General features: G+C 48.0%; 2 protein-coding genes across 4 annotated transcripts in view; one reads left to right on the top strand and one right to left on the bottom strand.

Annotated features, from left to right (window-relative positions):
• Window positions 1-16,635, bottom strand: part of LOC128091854 (cytochrome c oxidase assembly protein COX14) — a 161,638-nt gene that overhangs the window by 45,269 nt on the left and 99,734 nt on the right. The gene's annotated exons all lie outside the window — the stretch shown is intronic.
• RACGAP1 (Rac GTPase activating protein 1) lies at window positions 2,864-10,985 on the top strand. Of its 3 annotated transcripts, none has more exons than XM_052705229.1 (17): window positions 2,864-2,978; window positions 3,987-4,075; window positions 4,496-4,698; window positions 5,063-5,199; window positions 5,406-5,475; window positions 5,684-5,737; window positions 6,301-6,378; window positions 6,512-6,629; window positions 6,809-6,939; window positions 7,137-7,301; window positions 7,701-7,796; window positions 8,024-8,222; window positions 8,805-8,910; window positions 9,067-9,203; window positions 9,347-9,478; window positions 9,742-9,847; window positions 10,169-10,985. In XM_052705229.1, the coding sequence occupies exons 2-17, from the start codon at window positions 3,991-3,993 to the stop codon at window positions 10,242-10,244; spliced, it is 1,893 nt and encodes a 630-aa protein (XP_052561189.1). In that variant the 5' UTR covers window positions 2,864-2,978; window positions 3,987-3,990; the 3' UTR covers window positions 10,245-10,985. The 3 variants fall into 3 exon arrangements, with proteins under 3 accessions (XP_052561189.1, XP_052561188.1, XP_052561190.1); XM_052705228.1 differs by lacking the exon at window positions 2,864-2,978 and adding an exon at window positions 3,373-3,598; XM_052705230.1 differs by lacking the exon at window positions 2,864-2,978 and adding an exon at window positions 3,605-3,718.

Raw genomic sequence — 16,635 nt, 5'->3', positions numbered from 1 at the left:
CTGAAAGTTTCAAGCTCTGCTTTTTTGGGGGTGGTTTTTCTTTCTTTGGATGACTGCTCATGAAGACCAGCGCGCTCTAACTGGTTTTGGATTAAGAAGAACTTAATAAAGGCTTCCCCTAAGCACAAAGCTGCACAAATGGGTTTGCAATTCCGAAGTTAATTAGGCAGGAGCCAGGCAGAGAGATTTGTGCGAAGCTCCACCAGAAGTCGAGGCTGGTGGGGAAGGTTTGTTGCCGCAGGGCTGCTTGCTAACATGGTGCTGTGCTGGGGCAGCTCCCTCTGCATCCTGCACCCGAAGGATGGAGGCACTTCTGTGCCCAAACATCCCAGGCATCTCCCAGCAAGCAAGAATCCAGTATCTGGATGAGAACGGGCGAGCAACCAAACCGAGTGAGATTGCAGGAGGAGCTCGAGGAGAATTTCAGCTGCCTGAAAATGTGGAGTGCTTCCGCCAGCAATCGCCGGAATCATCAAATTAGCATAAATTCTATTAACGGTTTCCCAGATGAGACGTTTCAAGGCTTCTCCCCCCATACTTGACACAAACAAAAGAGAGTATAATTGCTTTGCAATAAAGGCCCTCAATCCTCGTGCCTTGTCTTCTGCTTTGAAATAAAGTGAGATGTGAAGGGTGCATCTGGCCTGCCTGCTCTCACCATAGATTTGCCATGGAAGAGGAAAGGGAAATCTTACTGAGCTCCCCAGAACCTGCTTGTCTGTCCTGTTGGCCACAGCAGAGCATCGTTGTTCACAAGGAGATTCCTGGAGGAGCTCCCATGGGGGATTCAGTTCCCAATGTCCTTCAAACCCTCATTGGTTTTAGAGGAAGAGTGGGAGACACGACGCCTGAAATTGCATGGAGGAAATGGAATGTGCATCAGGCTGAAAAACACACCGCCTAATGTGGCAGCTCACTACAAGTGCCATGTGGGCCATTACATAAAATGATGCGCCTTTTTATTGGCAAGAGACTTGTCATCCAAAATCTGGGAAGAAAACTCCAGCTGCGATACGGTGTTAGAAAGCGACATTCCTTTATTCCTCACCATATGGACCGGATGACCCGACAACCAAATCTCTCAGAGCTCAGGTTCTACATTTTAACAGTTAGGACATACCTATGTATGCCAATGGCATACGTATTCTACTACCTAGGGTGGTCATACACCCACTTGCTTTCTCCCCATTTTTCCACCATCAGTTTCATCACTGAGCCTTTTTTGCTGACCTTGAGCTGTTTTTCCCCAATTTGGCCAATTTCTCACGCTCGTTAGGCCATAATGAGCAAATTCCAAAACAATAACGTGTGAAATCCAAGGAAAATGTCCTTACCGCTGGTGAAGTACAAAGATCAGTAGTTTATTATGACTCTAGTGCTCTGAGAGGCAGAATTAAGAGAAAACAAGGCTGTTCACACACCAAGCAAATTGGAAATGGAAAATTTTGGATTTAACACTCATTGATTCCTTTTGCTAAACCGATATATTGCTCCTTAAACGAATACACTGGTCCCTATTGCTAAACAAACCAGCCTGTATCAGACTGCAGGTGACTACTGAGAAGAGGGAGAATTTGCTTATGAGCAAAAGCCTCTTCAGCTCTTCAGAATGACACTAAAACAACTCACCTACCTATAAATACATTCAGCCAACAGAGATGTCTTAGCTTAGAAGATTTAATTATGGGCAGGAGCTGCAGAAGGCCCAGGGCTGCAGCTGAAATCACGAAATCTCCCCAGAAATGGGGGTACAAAATGCTTTGTGGGTGTACCAGAGGCTCTCAGCAGGTCCAGCCCTAACAACCAACCCTGGATTTGTTTTCTAGACTGGGGCAAATTGGGGTTCTGGATGATTTGCTTTGTGCCACAAGGTGAAATATCAAGGCTGGCATCTTCGTTTTGCTTTGCCATTGGCGCAGAGGATGAGGCATTTCTCCTCCAGGCCTCAGTTCTTCCGTAAATGTGGATAATTCTGACCACTTTTCCTCTCGATACCTCCTTGCTGTTTACTCTTCAGGGAACCTTAAAGCTTTTTGAAACCTATTATGAATTAATTATTAAGTTAAAGCAGACTATATAGCCCAAATAACACAGTCCTGACGAAGCATCTGGATCTTTGAGAGCAATCTGCTTTATGAACTTGCTTTCCCACTTAGCAATTTCAAGCATTTAGTTCCGCTTTCTAATTGCTAATATCCATTCTTCAATTACCCGCTGTTTTGTTTCAGGTTTCAAAGATTAAAGTGCACTGTTATTTTATGATGATGCGATTCCGTTTCTTGTAATTGTTGGGTTTTGGTTTGCGTTTTATTTGCGTTAAAGGTCTGTAAATGGAGGAGGCACGAAATGGAGCTTTGCCTTTTGGCCTGTGGGGCGGTTGGCTCAGATAGAAGACAAAAGGCCATCATTCTTCTCAAGGGACAAACGGAACCAACAGCCTCCTGGAAAGCTTCAGTTCTCAGAAACAGCTCTGGGGCTCATTGAGCGTCTGATGTCACTCTGCAAAATCAATGCACCGTGGGCTCCGGAACCCTGCCATGCTTTGTGCCATTGGTGTAGCATAAAGTCACAGTCACGGGGTTCGGCCTGAGAACAGCTTTTTTTTTTCCTCCAAAATACCCCTCTGCTGCCAAAGGCTGCGCTCGGGGTCGCTGCAGAAGGAGCAGCCCCAGGGTTGGGGTTTCAGTCCCCGCCGCCATCCCCCGCCTGCTCTGTTGCTAAGCAGCGCAGGCTAGAAGCAGCTGCCAATAGTAACGATGGTGCCTGGTCGGCTTCATCACCCGGCAGCCCCGCAATCAGCGGCGCGGAACAGCCTTGCCCTTAACAAACATGGCGCCGGCTTGACTTCAGACTCACAACGAGAAGAACCAATCAGAAACCGGGAGGGTGGAGAGCGTCCTGGGATTGGCTGGCGGCGGGGATTCAAACCGAATCGCGGGGCGGTTGAGGCCGGCTGTTGGAGTGGGAGCTCGAGCGCCGTGAGTGAGTGGGGGAAACCGGGCCGGAGTTGGGGTCTGCGGGGTTCTGGTGTCGGACTGGGGAGGGTCAGCAGGGTCTTGGGCTGAGGGGGGGGGGTGGTCCGCGGGGCTCCGTTCTCTGACGGAGGAGTCTCGTTGGGGCCTTAGTGCCGGGCGGAGGAAAAGTCGGGTCGCTTCCCGGTGCGTGCAGCGTTACCTCAGGGCTTTCCCGCCCTTTATCTCAGGGCATTCCGGCGCTCTGTGCCCCGGGAGGCTGCTGTGAGGCTCGGTGTGGAGCTGCGGGCGCGTTGCGGTGCTGCTGGGTTATGGAAGCGCCCTTTGCACTGCAGAAGCTTTGCTTTTCCGAGCTGAAAACCCCTGGCTGTGGGTCTGTAACCGGGCCTTCTGCCCTTCCTGGCTCTTCTCCCAGCCGCCCTGCTCATTCATTAACCGAGGCTGTCCCGAGTGCCCTTTCTCTATTAAGGAACTGCGTTCTGTGCTGCTGAGCTCGAGACTTTCCTCTTCACTGCTCCTGTTTATGCCGTTGTTTTTACTGTTTGAAGGAATTTTGCTGACTGCCTGCGTTTCCAAGGCCGTTTGCAGCAGGAGCTGTAACTTAAAATGCTGCTAAATTTAACACGGTATTGAAATTCCTCAGAACGCTGCTTCTATTTTTACCTCGTGAAGCTCTGAATTCTGGTGGCCTACATAGCACCAAAGTGGGCCCGAGCCACGTCCTGCAGCCTTGCAGAAAGGAAATGGTTTGTGATTCCTTCTTTTGCCTCCTCTGTAATGCCCTGCAGGCTGTTTGAAGAGCTGTGCTGCTCTAATACTGAGTTCTGGAAGGCTGAGTGTCTTTGCTTCTTAAGAGTTTAGATGCAGGTCTTTTCATAAAGCATAAGCCTTTTTTTGGGGCAGCTTTTACATCTTGCCAAAAGAAAAGAGAAATCTGAATGGGATTCTCTCTTCTTTGGGCTGCTAATGCATTTTTCATCTGGAGGTGTTCATTTAGTTCTATTTTCTTGGCAGGAGGATGGATACCACGATGAGGAATCTGTGGAATTTGTGTGACCAGCTCATACGCCAGGCTGAAGTTTTAAGTGAAGGAAATGAATACCGTAAGTTTGGTGTCAGCAAGCAGCATCTGTGTGTTTATATTCTTGCAGCAAACATCATTAGCTGTTACTGAAGGATCCTTTGATGAGGCTTTGGGTAACAACACTCTTACAGGCAGTCAGATTTGAGGGTTTGTTCTTTTCCTATTGTTGAGAAATAGGAAGTCGCAGGATGAAAGCAAGCTGGCTTTGTCGTGGTCTCACATGAGCTATCTTCTGCTTGATGCTGATACTGGGATTTGGTCTGAAAAGGGTGTGAGATCTTGGGAACATCTGGAGTATAGCAGGGTTTGCTGCAAGGCCAGCCTCTCCACGCTTCAGTTAATAGAGATTTTATTTAATTAACAGAAACCTGCTCTCAATGATAGGAGAGCTGCTGCATCTCCTCTCTGAATCTGAGTGACATATGTGCCTTTTCTCCAGAATTCATTCAGTTGGCAAGGAACTTTGAAGACTTTCGAAGAAAGTGGCAGAAAACCGAGCAGGAGCTTGGTAGGTACAAAGACCTTGTGATGAAAAGTGAAGCTGAGCGAAGTGCTTTGGATGTGAAGCTGAAACACGCTCGCAATCAAGTGGATGTAGAGATCAAACGCAGGCAAAAAGCTGAAGCAGACTGTGAGAAGCTGGTGAGTGTTTCTTTTGTTACTGGTTAGCTCCAGTTAATGTGGAGAGAAGGTGGTTAAGCTGCAATTATCCATGGGAAATAAGGACTGGAGGGGGAAAAAACCAAGCAAAACAAGGGGGAATAAAAAAATCAGTGAGAAGGAGGTTTGGCTCCTTGTAATGGCTTTCTGCTTTGGCCTGGAAGGCAAAGGGCTGCTGTTTGGAGTTGAGCTGCTATTGCCTGGCAGAGCCTGGGCTTTGCAGGCATCAACAGCCTGAGTGCTGGACTTGCTCTTAGCAACTTCTGAGAGCCTATCTGTGGTGTCTCAAATAGCTGAGATTGGTTCACGTAGTTAAATGGCTTCTGATATTCTCTCTCTTTTTCAGGAGAGGCAAATACAACTGATTCGAGAGCTGCTCATGTGTGATGCATCTGGGAGCATTCAGCTAAGTGAAGAACAGAAATCTGCCCTTGCCTTTCTTAACAGACCACAGGTTTCTGTCGGAGGTTCAGGCAACAAGAGGTAGGCAAAATGGTTTTGTCTGAACGGCGTAAGTGACAGGTATTGGTTTAGCTGTGTGTGTCTGTAATACATGCTGCATCCATATCAACAGTTTCACTTTTATTCCAGTTTGAAATAGAGCTCTTTTGTGTAAGGCTGCTTTGGGAGCAACCACAGCTGCCTGCAAGTTGAACTGATGCATGCTTTTTCTAATTCTTGGTTTTTAGACTGTCTACAATAGATGAATCTGGCTCAATTCTGTCAGACATCAGCTTTGACAAGACTGATGATTCACTGGTAATGTAATTCCAAGTTCTAAACTATGAAATCTTAAACCTGTGGGGTAACCTCCAGAGACCTCCTGTGTTTAGATTACTACGGTATTAAACTGGTAGAGCTGATCTGCGATTCTCTGGTGTGCTATTGGATAAAACTTAATGAAAGTGGGGACCGGAGGAGGTGCGGTGTTTACACCGAGCTGACCAGTGCTGACTGTTTTCCACAGGACTGGGATTCCTCTGCGGTGAAAGCTGTCAGACTGAAGAGGAGAGAGAAGAGGGTATGTTCAATTTTTTCCCTTCAGGCAGGTCCCATTGTTAGCATTAACTGGCACCACCTGTCATCTCACAGCCACCTGTGACGGGTAGCTGCTAGTCACAAATCCTGATGGGTGTGATTCTAATATAACTCAGACTTACTGTGTAGAATTGGTGTGAAAGTTATTTCTGATGCTGTTTTTCCACAGGGCACAATGAGTGGAGTTTCAGCTGTCTTGTTATGAACTTGAGTTTGTAAGAGAGTATTTAGGAATTATTAGCAGCTAACAGTGCAGGGAAGCTTCCTGTTGGAAGTTAATCTTTCTGTTCTACACAGGAGAAAATTTCCACTCTAGATTGGTAATGGTGGAGTACAGAGCTGGCCAGGGGAGCTATTTGAAGGAGCTGTATGTTGAGGCCTCCTGATACTCTTCTACTTTCTGATGGGCAGCTGATACCATGGAGAACTTAATGCTGCTGCAGTGTGTGCAGTCGGCTGTTCTGCTTCTTTAGTTGTGCTGAACTTCTATATCACTAAGTTAATAGTGTTACCTGCCTTTTAGACTAAATTACTGTGTCTTTTCAGCGCTCTTCCAGGCAGTTTGCTGAAGGCCCACCAGCTCCTGAGAAGAAAATCCGATCGATTGGCTCCACAGCAGACCAGGTATGGTGGTTCCAGCTGGCTTCGTGTGCGCCTATAGCAGTTGGCCACAGTGCACATCTGTTTCCAGGGCCAGCAGACATAAATCCTTGTCCCATCAGCACTGCTGTCACTAACAACATCCTTCTTGCTACAGGGAAATGAATCCATAGTGGCAAAGACGACTCTCATGGTTCCTGGTGATGGTGGTCCTATCGAAGCCATCTCTACCATCCAGACTGTGCCTTATGGCCTGAGAAGCCAGAGGAAGAGTGGTAGGTGTCAGCCTGTTCTAGTCCTAATCACTGCTTAGCTAGAAGATGTCCTGTCATTGCAGTTTCCTATGCTCCACAACTTAAGCTGCTGCCTCTGATTTGTAGCACATTTTCTCTGGAGCAAGGGACGCACAAGGGAACAGTTCCCATCTAGTTGACATTCCTCTTCTGTTTTCTAGGTCCTTTGCAGCCTTGGAGCAGTGAAACAAGCTTAGGCTCTAAGCAGGTGGAATTCAAACCAGAGAGTAATGGTTCTGGCACCCCACAGAGCAGCGGGGGAGTGAGGCTGCATGACTTTGTCTCAAAGACGGTAGGTTTGCAGGCAGGAACTTGGAAAGTATCTGCTTTCATTAGATGTGTCTGATAGCAAGCTAATTGATAAGAAACCACCAGCCATTACATCCCAAGTCAGTATTCACCGTGCCTGTTATCTGCCTGGTTATCCAGTTTAAGCTGAGTTACTACAAGGCACTAATTTCTTCCTGTCTGTATGCTCTGAATCATTAGGTTATCAAGCCAGAGTCATGTGTTCCTTGTGGAAAAAGAGTGAAATTTGGAAAAATCTCTCTGAAGTGCAGAGACTGCCATGTGGTCAGTCATCCAGAGTGTCGGGATCGCTGTCCTCTTCCCTGCATCCCCACCTTGACAGGACCTCCTGTCAAAATTGGGGAGGTAAGTCTGGGGCAATGCATGGCTGCTGACCCAAACAGGTAAATGCTTGGCTGGAGCTGGGACGTGCTTAAGCTCCAACAAGTCTGCCTTGCTGTAGAAGAGCTCCCATTGCTCAGAGCTGCATAATAAAAAACCAAACCAATTTGCTGAAGTTCTGTTCAGTAACCAGGGCTGGTTGGTGGGGATGTCTTGTTGCAGTGGTGTTATGTTGTGTGTGTAGCAGCTCGGCGTGGGCGATCTTGCAGCAGTGTGCTGATGGGTGTAGTGCTGCTCAGGGCTGGTGAACAAGAAACAAGGCTTGTTCTTGAGCCTAAATCTTGCTGTGAATTCCTTAGAAAATATTTTCTGTGTCATGAAGACTTGAGTACTTTTTTCTGTTGCTGCTCTTCTGTCCTTTAGGGTACGTTAATGGACTTTGTCCCTTCTGCTCCTCCAATGATCCCTTCCATCGTAGTGCACTGTGTTAACGAGATTGAGCAGAGAGGCCTCCATGAGGTAAAAATGAGGGGAGGGAGAGTGCTGGTGAAATGGGTTTGGGATGCTGGGGAAGCAAACAGTCACCCTAAATGTCTCTTGTTAATGGTGTGTGCAGCACTGCTCAGTGGGAGACTGAGCAGCCGTGGCTGTGCTGAGTGCTCAGGTGGTGGGGAAGAAGTGGGAACAGAAGAAGGCAGCCTTTGTGCACTGATACTCTGCCTCTGTGCAATGCTTTCTGCTGACAGAAGGGCCTTTACCGGATATCTGGCTGTGACAAGACAGTGAGAGAACTGAAAGAGAAGTTTCTCAGATCAAAAAATATCCCCTTGCTCAGTCATGTGGATGATATCCACGCCATCTGCGGCCTCCTGAAAGACTTTCTACGCAACCTGAAAGAACCCCTTCTCACCTTTAGGTTAAACAAGACTTTTATGGAAGCTGCAGGTAAGGAGACAGAAAGTGACACCCACATTTTTCAAAGGCTTAATGATGGGTTTATCTCACACGTGAGCTGGCAGACCTTGCTGCTCCTACTGCAGCTCTGCTGCGGATACTCAGGCTGCTGGGGAGAAATTCCAAGATAGCACAGCAAAAGAGGAAAGAAATTCAAGTTCTTTCCAAAACAGGAGGGGACCTTTTAACTAGGAGGGAGAGCATCTTTTTACGGTCAGATAGTGGTAAGACAAGAGGGGGGATGGTTTTAAACTAAGAAGGGAGGTTTAGGTGAGATGTGAGGAGAGAATTCTTAGTTCAGAAGGTGCTGCCTGGGGAAGTGTGAGTGCCGCATCCCTGGAGGTGCTCAGCGCCAGGCTGGGTGGGACTGATTTAGTGGGTGGCAATCCAAGCCATTCTGGGATGATTCTGTTACATTCTAGTGCTTGACCAGGATATAGAACTACTGGAATGCTTAGGGTTCCTGGTTTTTCTCAGGCTAGCTCTTACTGTGAGGGGAATACTTCAGCTGTGTCTCTAGAACTGCTTTCTGAGATGTAAACTTTTGTTCTTTAATTTTTTTTTTCCCCTCAGAAATCTCAGATGAGGACAACAGTGTGGCTGCTATGTACCAAGCAGTTGGGGAACTTCCTCGGGCCAATAGAGACACCCTGGCTTTTCTCATGGTTCATCTGCAGAGGTATGTTCAGATGGAGTGATAGTTCAGGAAGGAGCTTATTGCCACTGGTGTGTTCTCTGATAGTCTCCTGTTGCTGCCTGTGAGTGAGAAGTCTTGGGCCAGGAGCATTAAGTAAGAGATAAAGGGAGAAACTCCTTTCCTTTGTTTTAAAAACAGAGTGGCTCAGAGCCCTGACACCAAAATGGACGTCACCAACCTGGCCAAAGTCTTTGGCCCCACCATAGTTGCTCATGCGGTGCCTGATCCTGACCCGATGACGCTCCTGCAGGACACAAAGCGGCAGCCCAAGGTAGGTGAGCAGGAAGAGCTGCTGTGGGTAAATGGACTGCACTAAAGGATCCTGCCTTGGGAGCTGAGGCGATGCCTGCCCAGTGTCTGCGTGTCAGGGCTGCGTGCAGTTCCTGATGTTGGATGCTCATGGTGTTTCTGTAGGTAGTGGAGCGGCTTCTGCTGCTGCCTATGGAATACTGGAGCCAGCTGATGATGGTGGAGCAAGAAAACGTGGACCCAGCACATGTAATTGAGAACACCAATGCCTACTCCACTCCACAGACACCAGATGTTAAAGGTAATAGCTGGATGCTGCTCTACTGGCTGTGCGGCTTCTGTATGGAAAATAATGATCCTCAATCAAAGCTGCTTGTGAGAGTGTTGGAATTAGCCATTCCTGCATGCTGCAGGGAGGGAGAGGGAAAGAATGCATGCCAGAAAATACTAGACAAATCTGGTATCTCTGACAGACGCTGGGAAATGTCAGATGTTGCTTGCATAGCAATGAAAACTCAGCTGTCCTCATGCTGCTCACTTCACTGCCTCTTCTTTTTTTTATAGAGTGCATATTTGAACCCCTCACTACTCCAGAGAGGCAGATGTACAGGAGGCTGTCTTCCAGCTCCCTGTGCCAAAAGGTCCTCTCCACCTTCAGCATGACCCCCAAGTAAGTTCCTCTGGGTGCCATATGGAAATGTTTTGATGGCTGCAGGTGGTTTGGGTGTTCAAGAGGAAGTAAATTAGACTTTGGGACACAATTCTGGGAGCAGCTTGGATTTATTACTGGATCTATTTGCCTTAATTAGTGGTGTAGTAACAGTGCAAGCTGCGTAATGGTTAATGAGCATTGTGTTATGGAAGGGTGAAGGTGTGGAAGTGGGCTTTTTGGTTGTGGGTAGAACTTGAGTGCAGTTCCCTGGGAAAGGGAGGCTGTTGGATGTCTGTATCCGAAACTCAAACCTCACCTTCTCAACTTCTCTTGAACCAGATCTGTGAACAAAAGCAAGTCAGCAACCCAGCTGAGGCGTCAAGGCAGATTCTTTGCCTCTCCCGTGCTGAAATGAAATGGACCTGGGAATAGATGTCCTCCTAGGATTTGCACACCAATATACACGAGTGCAGCAGCTCCTCTCCTCGGCAGCTTGTGAAATAATCTCATTTTCCTTTTCTCTTTCAGCCTAAGTAAGACTTTCAATGGGATTGTTATTAATATATTGCACAGTGCTGGATTTTTACTACCTGCTTTTAGCATTGGTGAAGAAAATAAATACAAGTCCTATTCCAAGTATTAATATAGATGATTGAACTCCCCGCTGCTTCTCAGCAGCACGTTGTTCTCTGCCTGATGGCTGAAGCATTGTGGTGGTGCAGCCTCTCATCCTCAGGGTGGCAGTGCTGCATTTGTCTTGGATTCACCAGGGGAGACTTTTGCAGAGGACTTTCTCTAGATAACGTTAAAGGATGATTTTAAAACACCCTTGATTTTAGGAGTACCTGCTTCTCCAAGCAGAGAGAGATGAACTTGCACAGTACTGCGCAGGAAGCAACTTAGGGTGAATGTTCAGAAGTTCATGAAATGTGATTTTACTGAGCTCTGGAAAACGATCTTAACCCGCACAGCAGCGGAGTAAATCACAATATTCCCTGTGAGCTGTGGTTCTGTTCTCTGTTGAACACTTCAGCTGTACTGTGGCATTTTAGCTATTGCCTGGGCAGTGTTACAGAAGGTTCTTGTGCTGCATTGCTCTGGCAATGCTGAGGTGCAGCTTAAACCAGAATAAAGCATCCTGCTCTGCTCGCCTTGACTCTGCTGCCTTCCCTTCTCAAAGTAGGTCTGGGGTCTGAATAAACGCTGAAGAAAACCCTGTGCTCAGAGCAGCAGGATTGGAACTCGCCCTGGATTCCTCCCAGGAGATGACTTTGTTAGCATTACAGCTTTCAGAAAGCAACAGGGCTGAGGTGACAGAAGAGGAATACATCCTGCAGTCCTGTATCCTACCATGTGTGACACTGCTGCTATCATTAAAAGGGGCCACAGACTCTAGAGCCCTTGGTGCTGGGCTGGTCAGGCTGGTTTGTGGCTGGGGCTGTCCAGACCTGCCTGAAACTTTGCTCTAGTTTGTTTAGCTTGTTTGTCTCAAACCACAACTGCTTAGCAGCTGGGTGGCTGTTACCTAATGCATTTCAGCAGCTGAATTTGTGTGGTTTTATTTAACTGTGGGGTATGGTGACTGTGCCTGTGATAAATGTGGTGTGTTCCCTGAAGGAGCAGGTACTGTGGTCTGTGGGCAGTGTGCAGAGGATGGCCCAGGGCTGCTTGCAGCTCACTGATGATTTGTTACCACTCATTAAATAACAGCTTGGGCAAGTGACAAAAATTGGTCTTAGTGGTCAAAACAAACAGAAGAGGAAAAATGTGATGTATGGTGATGTATGGGATTGCAGCCGTGTGCAGAAGGAATCGAGTATGGAAGGCATTAAAAGTACATAAATAGAGCCCCAATTAAACCCTAAAATGAGAAGGGAGAAATCATGAACCTTGGCATCGTGTTCCTCTTGGCACAAAGGAGCCAAAAAACCATCATCAGCTTCTTATTTTCTCCCTCAAAAGACCTCAGGATGCTGATGAGTCACTGTAGCAATGCAAAGGAAGGGAGGAGAATTCATCAGAGGAAAGGGGCAGATTGTTTTTCCTGTTCTTTGCAGCCCTTAATAGAAAAGGAGAAGTTTGGATATTGTTATCACTGCTGTAACCAGACTGGTGGTAAGTGATGATCTTGATGAGGCTGCTGAGGCACCAGGTGGACACTCAGTAAGTTCTAATTCCTGAATCATCTCATAAGCACGTTCTTTCTAAGCACTTGCATAGAATCATTTCTCTCTCACAAGGCGTTTCTCCATCTCTTGCTGCATTCAGGACTGCATCACTTCTCAGCCTGGATAAACCTGAGCCGCAGCTCCTCCTCCACCTCTTGTGTGGCCAACTCCACACCGCTGCTCCCACAGCCCCACTGGGTGGCTCTGGGGGTTGGGTGATGGATTCGTTTATTGCTTTTGGCTCCCTGGGCTGGGGGCTGAGCTGTGGGCAGCAGTGATGCCATGGAGGAGAAAATGGGAGCTGGAATCCCTCAGGGACTCTGCTTCTTGGCTCTTTTGCTAATATTAGGGCTGGTTTGAGGATGGCAATGGCTCTGTGAAGTGGCTATTAATATCATACAAAGCTTGGATGGAAGTCAAAAATAACAGCAAACGAGAAAGCTACGAACCACAGAACCAAACAGGAAGTCCAAGCAAGGCTCAGTGCTGCGAGAGATAAACAGTGGGAAGGAAAAGCAAAAGAGCTGCAGTGAGATGCAGAGATGAAAAACGCACAGAGCTTTGGAGAGCGCTTGGAAACGGTCCTTGGCTGGCAATGGTGGCGTTCAATGGAAGAATGGTGATCAAATGCTCGGAGCTGATGGAAAGGAAATCCTGGTTTATTGGCCCAGACGTTTCCCGAGTTTGAAAAAACACTTTAAAGCCTTCAAGTGCCCATGCACGGCTGGGAGGGGATTGCAGCAGGGCACACACAGCGCCCCTACCCCAGGGAGCTGCTTTTTCTGCCTCTCTTCCTTTGCACTCAGCAGTCTGCTGCTGCTATTGACAGTCCTCTGCTTCTGAGCCCTGGCCTTCATCTTCATTTTTGCTAGTTTTTGTGATTGCAGTAACCTATGGGAGGTACAGCATGGTCTGCAGGAAGAAATAACCTCTGTATGACCAAAGGTACTGTCAGAAAAGCAGGCAGGCAGCAGGCTCTGGGTCCTTCATCACACGTGGGAAGGCAGTACAAAGGTCTGGACTTGTGTCCAAGGAGACTCAGGCTACAAAGGGGACTCTGAACCCCCGAAGTGCTCAGCAGCACCACCAGGAAACACAGAGCTTGGAAATGCTGCAAGCAGTGCCTGAGGGTGGGGACATTTCAAGGGCTGAACCTGAGTAGCTAAGGTGAAAACTGAACATGCGTGAGCTGACCATGTCTGAGTCCTGGCTGGATGCTCGAAACCTTTATTAATTGCAATTACTTTTCTTGTTGGTGTGGGAGTGCAGGTGAAGCTTCTGTGAGGCGCACAGCAATAGGGCACTTTCAGTTTTTGCTGTGCTTTTATGGATCCTATGGAATCTACTCCTATGTGCCGTGCTGCTTGCTGCTACTGCATTGGTCTAAACTCTCCTCCAGGGAAAGGAGGGGGGCAATGGCAGAGCTCTGCGAGTGCCTCAGCATCTGCCCTGTGCTGTTTGGTGCGTAGGGTTGTGCTGGTCATTGCACAGGCCTGGCCAAGAACTGTGCTTATTCAGTGCCTGCTTTCCCCACCTGCTCAGCAGCTGAGGAGGCATGGAGTGTTCTGCACAGCTGCTGTGGGGTCAGTGCAACCTTTCAGCTGGAAAATGCCTGATAGACTTAAAGTTAAAAAGCCTATTTTCTGCTAGGCTGCGCGATGGGGATTCCATTCTCCCTGCAGACCTTGCAGCAGGGGTTGGGCCAGCAGATGGCACAGAGCTCCCATCACTGAGCTGGGGCTATAGGCTGGGGTGCCCCCATGGCCACTGCTTTTAAATTTCTTCTTCACAGCAAAGTCATATTGTTTTGAGCACTATTCCATCTTTCCCCTCTGTTTGGAGGTAAAAGAACATATTTGGAAATGTGGAGGCTTCCCTTGGTTGTGGAGAGGGAAAAAAGAAAAGCAGAAGCAGGAGGTAAGAAGGGCCAAAGGAACGCAGTGGGGCAGCAGGTTTAAAATGAAAAGGGAAGAAATATGTATTTTTTTTTTTTTAAATAAAGTGTACAAAAGTTGTGAGAGCAATGTTGTATATGCAGAAATATTTGTTTTCACATATATGTTGACTTTACAACAGAACAACTTCTCTGTGCATGCCCTTGTTCCTCCAGTTTTACCTGATATTGGAGGTGTAGGTCTGTTGAATTCTGGATAAAGGAGTCCTGGGTTTTTTCCTTTCTTGGTGTGTGAGCAGCAGATGGCACACGAGCAGCAAAAGCTGGATTTGCTGCTGTGGTCTTATGGGGGGAGCAGTGGGTGGTTATATTCCAAATACCGCTGATCCACCCAAACCAGGCAAAAGATGCTTACAAACCTGCATCTTCATAGAGCTGTAGAATCACAGCCTGGCTTGGGTTGGGTGGGATCTTAAAGATCAAAGAACCATAGGCTGGTTGGGTTGGAAGGGACCTTCAAGCCCCCCATGCTCTGGGCTGTTCTCACCCCTCCATGGCCTTGGGCACCTCTAGGGCTGGAGCACCCACAGCTCAGGGCAGCCTGTCCTCATCCAAGTAAAAAGTTTCCTCCTAACTCGAATCTCCCGTCTTTTAGTTTCCTATAACCTGCAGCAAGGGCTGGGCAGCTTCCCAAGCATTCAGGTGAAGGAAGCTGTTAAGTATTTCAAAATGTTAGCCTGAACTGCCGCCCCAAAGTGCTCATCTTCCCCCTGTTAATCTCTAAAAATGCAAGGATCCAGACATCTGTTTACAGCTTGATGAGCCCATGAGGTCACCACAAAGGCCTCATCAACAAGAGCAAAATAATTGGAGAGAAAAGAAAATAGATGATAGCGAGGGATTCGGTTAGCTGACCTCAAAAACACAGCATCTGCAGCCTCCATGAGCATCTTGTGCTCAGAGGGTTCATCTGCCAGGCTCTGGAAGACACTCAGCTACCAACGGACTCCCCTGGCTCCTCAGGGAGGACTTCTTATCTGCAGGAGCAAAGCTTTCCCTCCTATCAGCCCCTTGAGAGACACTCAACTGTCTCCCAACTGCTCTGATGCTGTGATAAGCCCGGAGGGTTCTCTGTGTGGTGAGGCTGGGAGTGCTGAGAGTTGGTTTGGTGTTGGTGGGGCCCAGCAGCCAAGCATTCACCCACTGTCTGGTCTTGCTGCATGGAAGAGTTTTGGGTACAGAATAAGGGAAGGACCTGGGGGTTTGCTGGCAGCTTCCCGTGTCTTTCATATCCCTGAACCTCTAGGCAGGGGTTGAAGGAGAAAATCCATCTTACTGTAGGAGAAATACCAGACTGAGATCGTGAGGCTGGAAGTGCACAAAGCAAGTTTGAGGTCTGAGTCCTGCAGCTGATACGACAGGAGGAAGGGATGCCATCCAAAGGGACCCTTACGGACCCTTCCAACCCAACCATCCTATGATTCTACGATCTTTAAGGACCCTTCCGAACTAATCATCTCATGGTCCTATGACTTAAGGACCCTTACAGCCCCACCATTCCATGGCAATGATTCTATAATGAATGCTCAGCACCAGAGACTTTGTCCAAGGGTAATTCCCTCCTCTGGAAGATGCTCCAAGATGCTCTTCCACCACTTCCAGCATCTGCCTCAAGATGGTGCTCCGGCCAGTTTTAATTTTTATTTTATAAAGGATTTACACGTATTACAGACAGCTTTTTGGTGCTAAATAGCAACAAATGAGTATGGCCCCTTGCAGGGAGCCCTTGGCTGCCTCTGCCCACCCTGTGCTGGAAGCCCCCGAGTGTTGCCAGGAATGAGTCACCAGCGACATCCCCATAGGGAAGGAGAACTATGGGTTCTTAACCTTGACCATTCTGGGTAGGAAACGTTTATTTGTCCAGCTTGATTTATAAATAACCCAGAAGGCAGCAGCCTTGTTTTCTTGATCTCTAAGTGGACGTGCTTTCAGCTGCCTCCCCGTGAGCTCCGTGCTGCTGCTGTGTCACATCGTGGGTGAGGAAAACATTAAAAAGAAACGAGGGGAATTTTGTGGAGAATGGGAAGGGTTGAGGTCAAAGAGCAAGGTGGTAAGGGAGGGATATGTGTGGGAAGCATGGGGTTGGCTCCAACGAGAAACAAACCCAGAGAGGAAAATCAACCCGTGCAGACAAGGTTAACCCCTTTAGGAAGCATTGGAGCTGGAGCTTGGCTTGTCTCACTGGCCTCTAGCTCTGGAGGCTGCCATTGAAATCCATTGTGAGCTGATGGCAGCTTGGAGCCACAGCATTGTGCCCAAGGAATGGGAAATGCGCTCTGTCCTGCAGGCAGGGGAACACTAAAAGCTGCAGTGAAGCAGCCACGTGCAGCCATGGCAAATGCAAAGTCTTGAGCTGGGAGAGAAGAAGCTGCCAGAGCCAGTAACGCATCCTAACACAGCATTTGTACCCCAGAAAGCAATAAAACGCTTTTCTAACTGAAGGCAAATACTCTTGCAGTGTTCAGCTGAAAATATGCACGTCATAAGTGCGCTCCAGAAGGATTTTCTCTGCTCTCTTTATTAGAAGATGGGAACGAGTGCTGGAAAGAGGCAAGGAGTCTTTTGTACCAGGCCATAAAGCTGGGAACTCATGGGATCCTGCTGGCATGGTAAGGGCAAGCATCACCTGGGCACCTGCACAGCATAATTTGTCAGGAGATGGATGGTGGTCAGCTCATGGGCAT

The sequence above is a fragment of the Tympanuchus pallidicinctus genome, unplaced genomic scaffold (assembly GCF_026119805.1).
Source record: "Tympanuchus pallidicinctus isolate F22 unplaced genomic scaffold, pur_lepc_1.0 scaffold53, whole genome shotgun sequence".
NCBI classification, from domain to species: Eukaryota; Metazoa; Chordata; class Aves; order Galliformes; family Phasianidae; genus Tympanuchus; species Tympanuchus pallidicinctus.
The sequence above is the reverse complement of the archived record's forward strand: the minus strand, read 5'-3'. Positions and strand labels throughout refer to the sequence as shown.

Excerpts from the sequence above, each read along its gene's own strand:
- RACGAP1 (XM_052705228.1), top strand. The coding sequence starts at position 3,579 with ATGCTGCTAAATTTAACACG. Across the intron at positions 6,630-6,808 it reads GAGAAGCCAGAGGAAGAGTG|GTCCTTTGCAGCCTTGGAGC; the intron begins GTAGGTGTCAGC and ends TCTGTTTTCTAG. Across the intron at positions 7,797-8,023 it reads AGCAGAGAGGCCTCCATGAG|AAGGGCCTTTACCGGATATC; the intron begins GTAAAAATGAGG and ends TTCTGCTGACAG.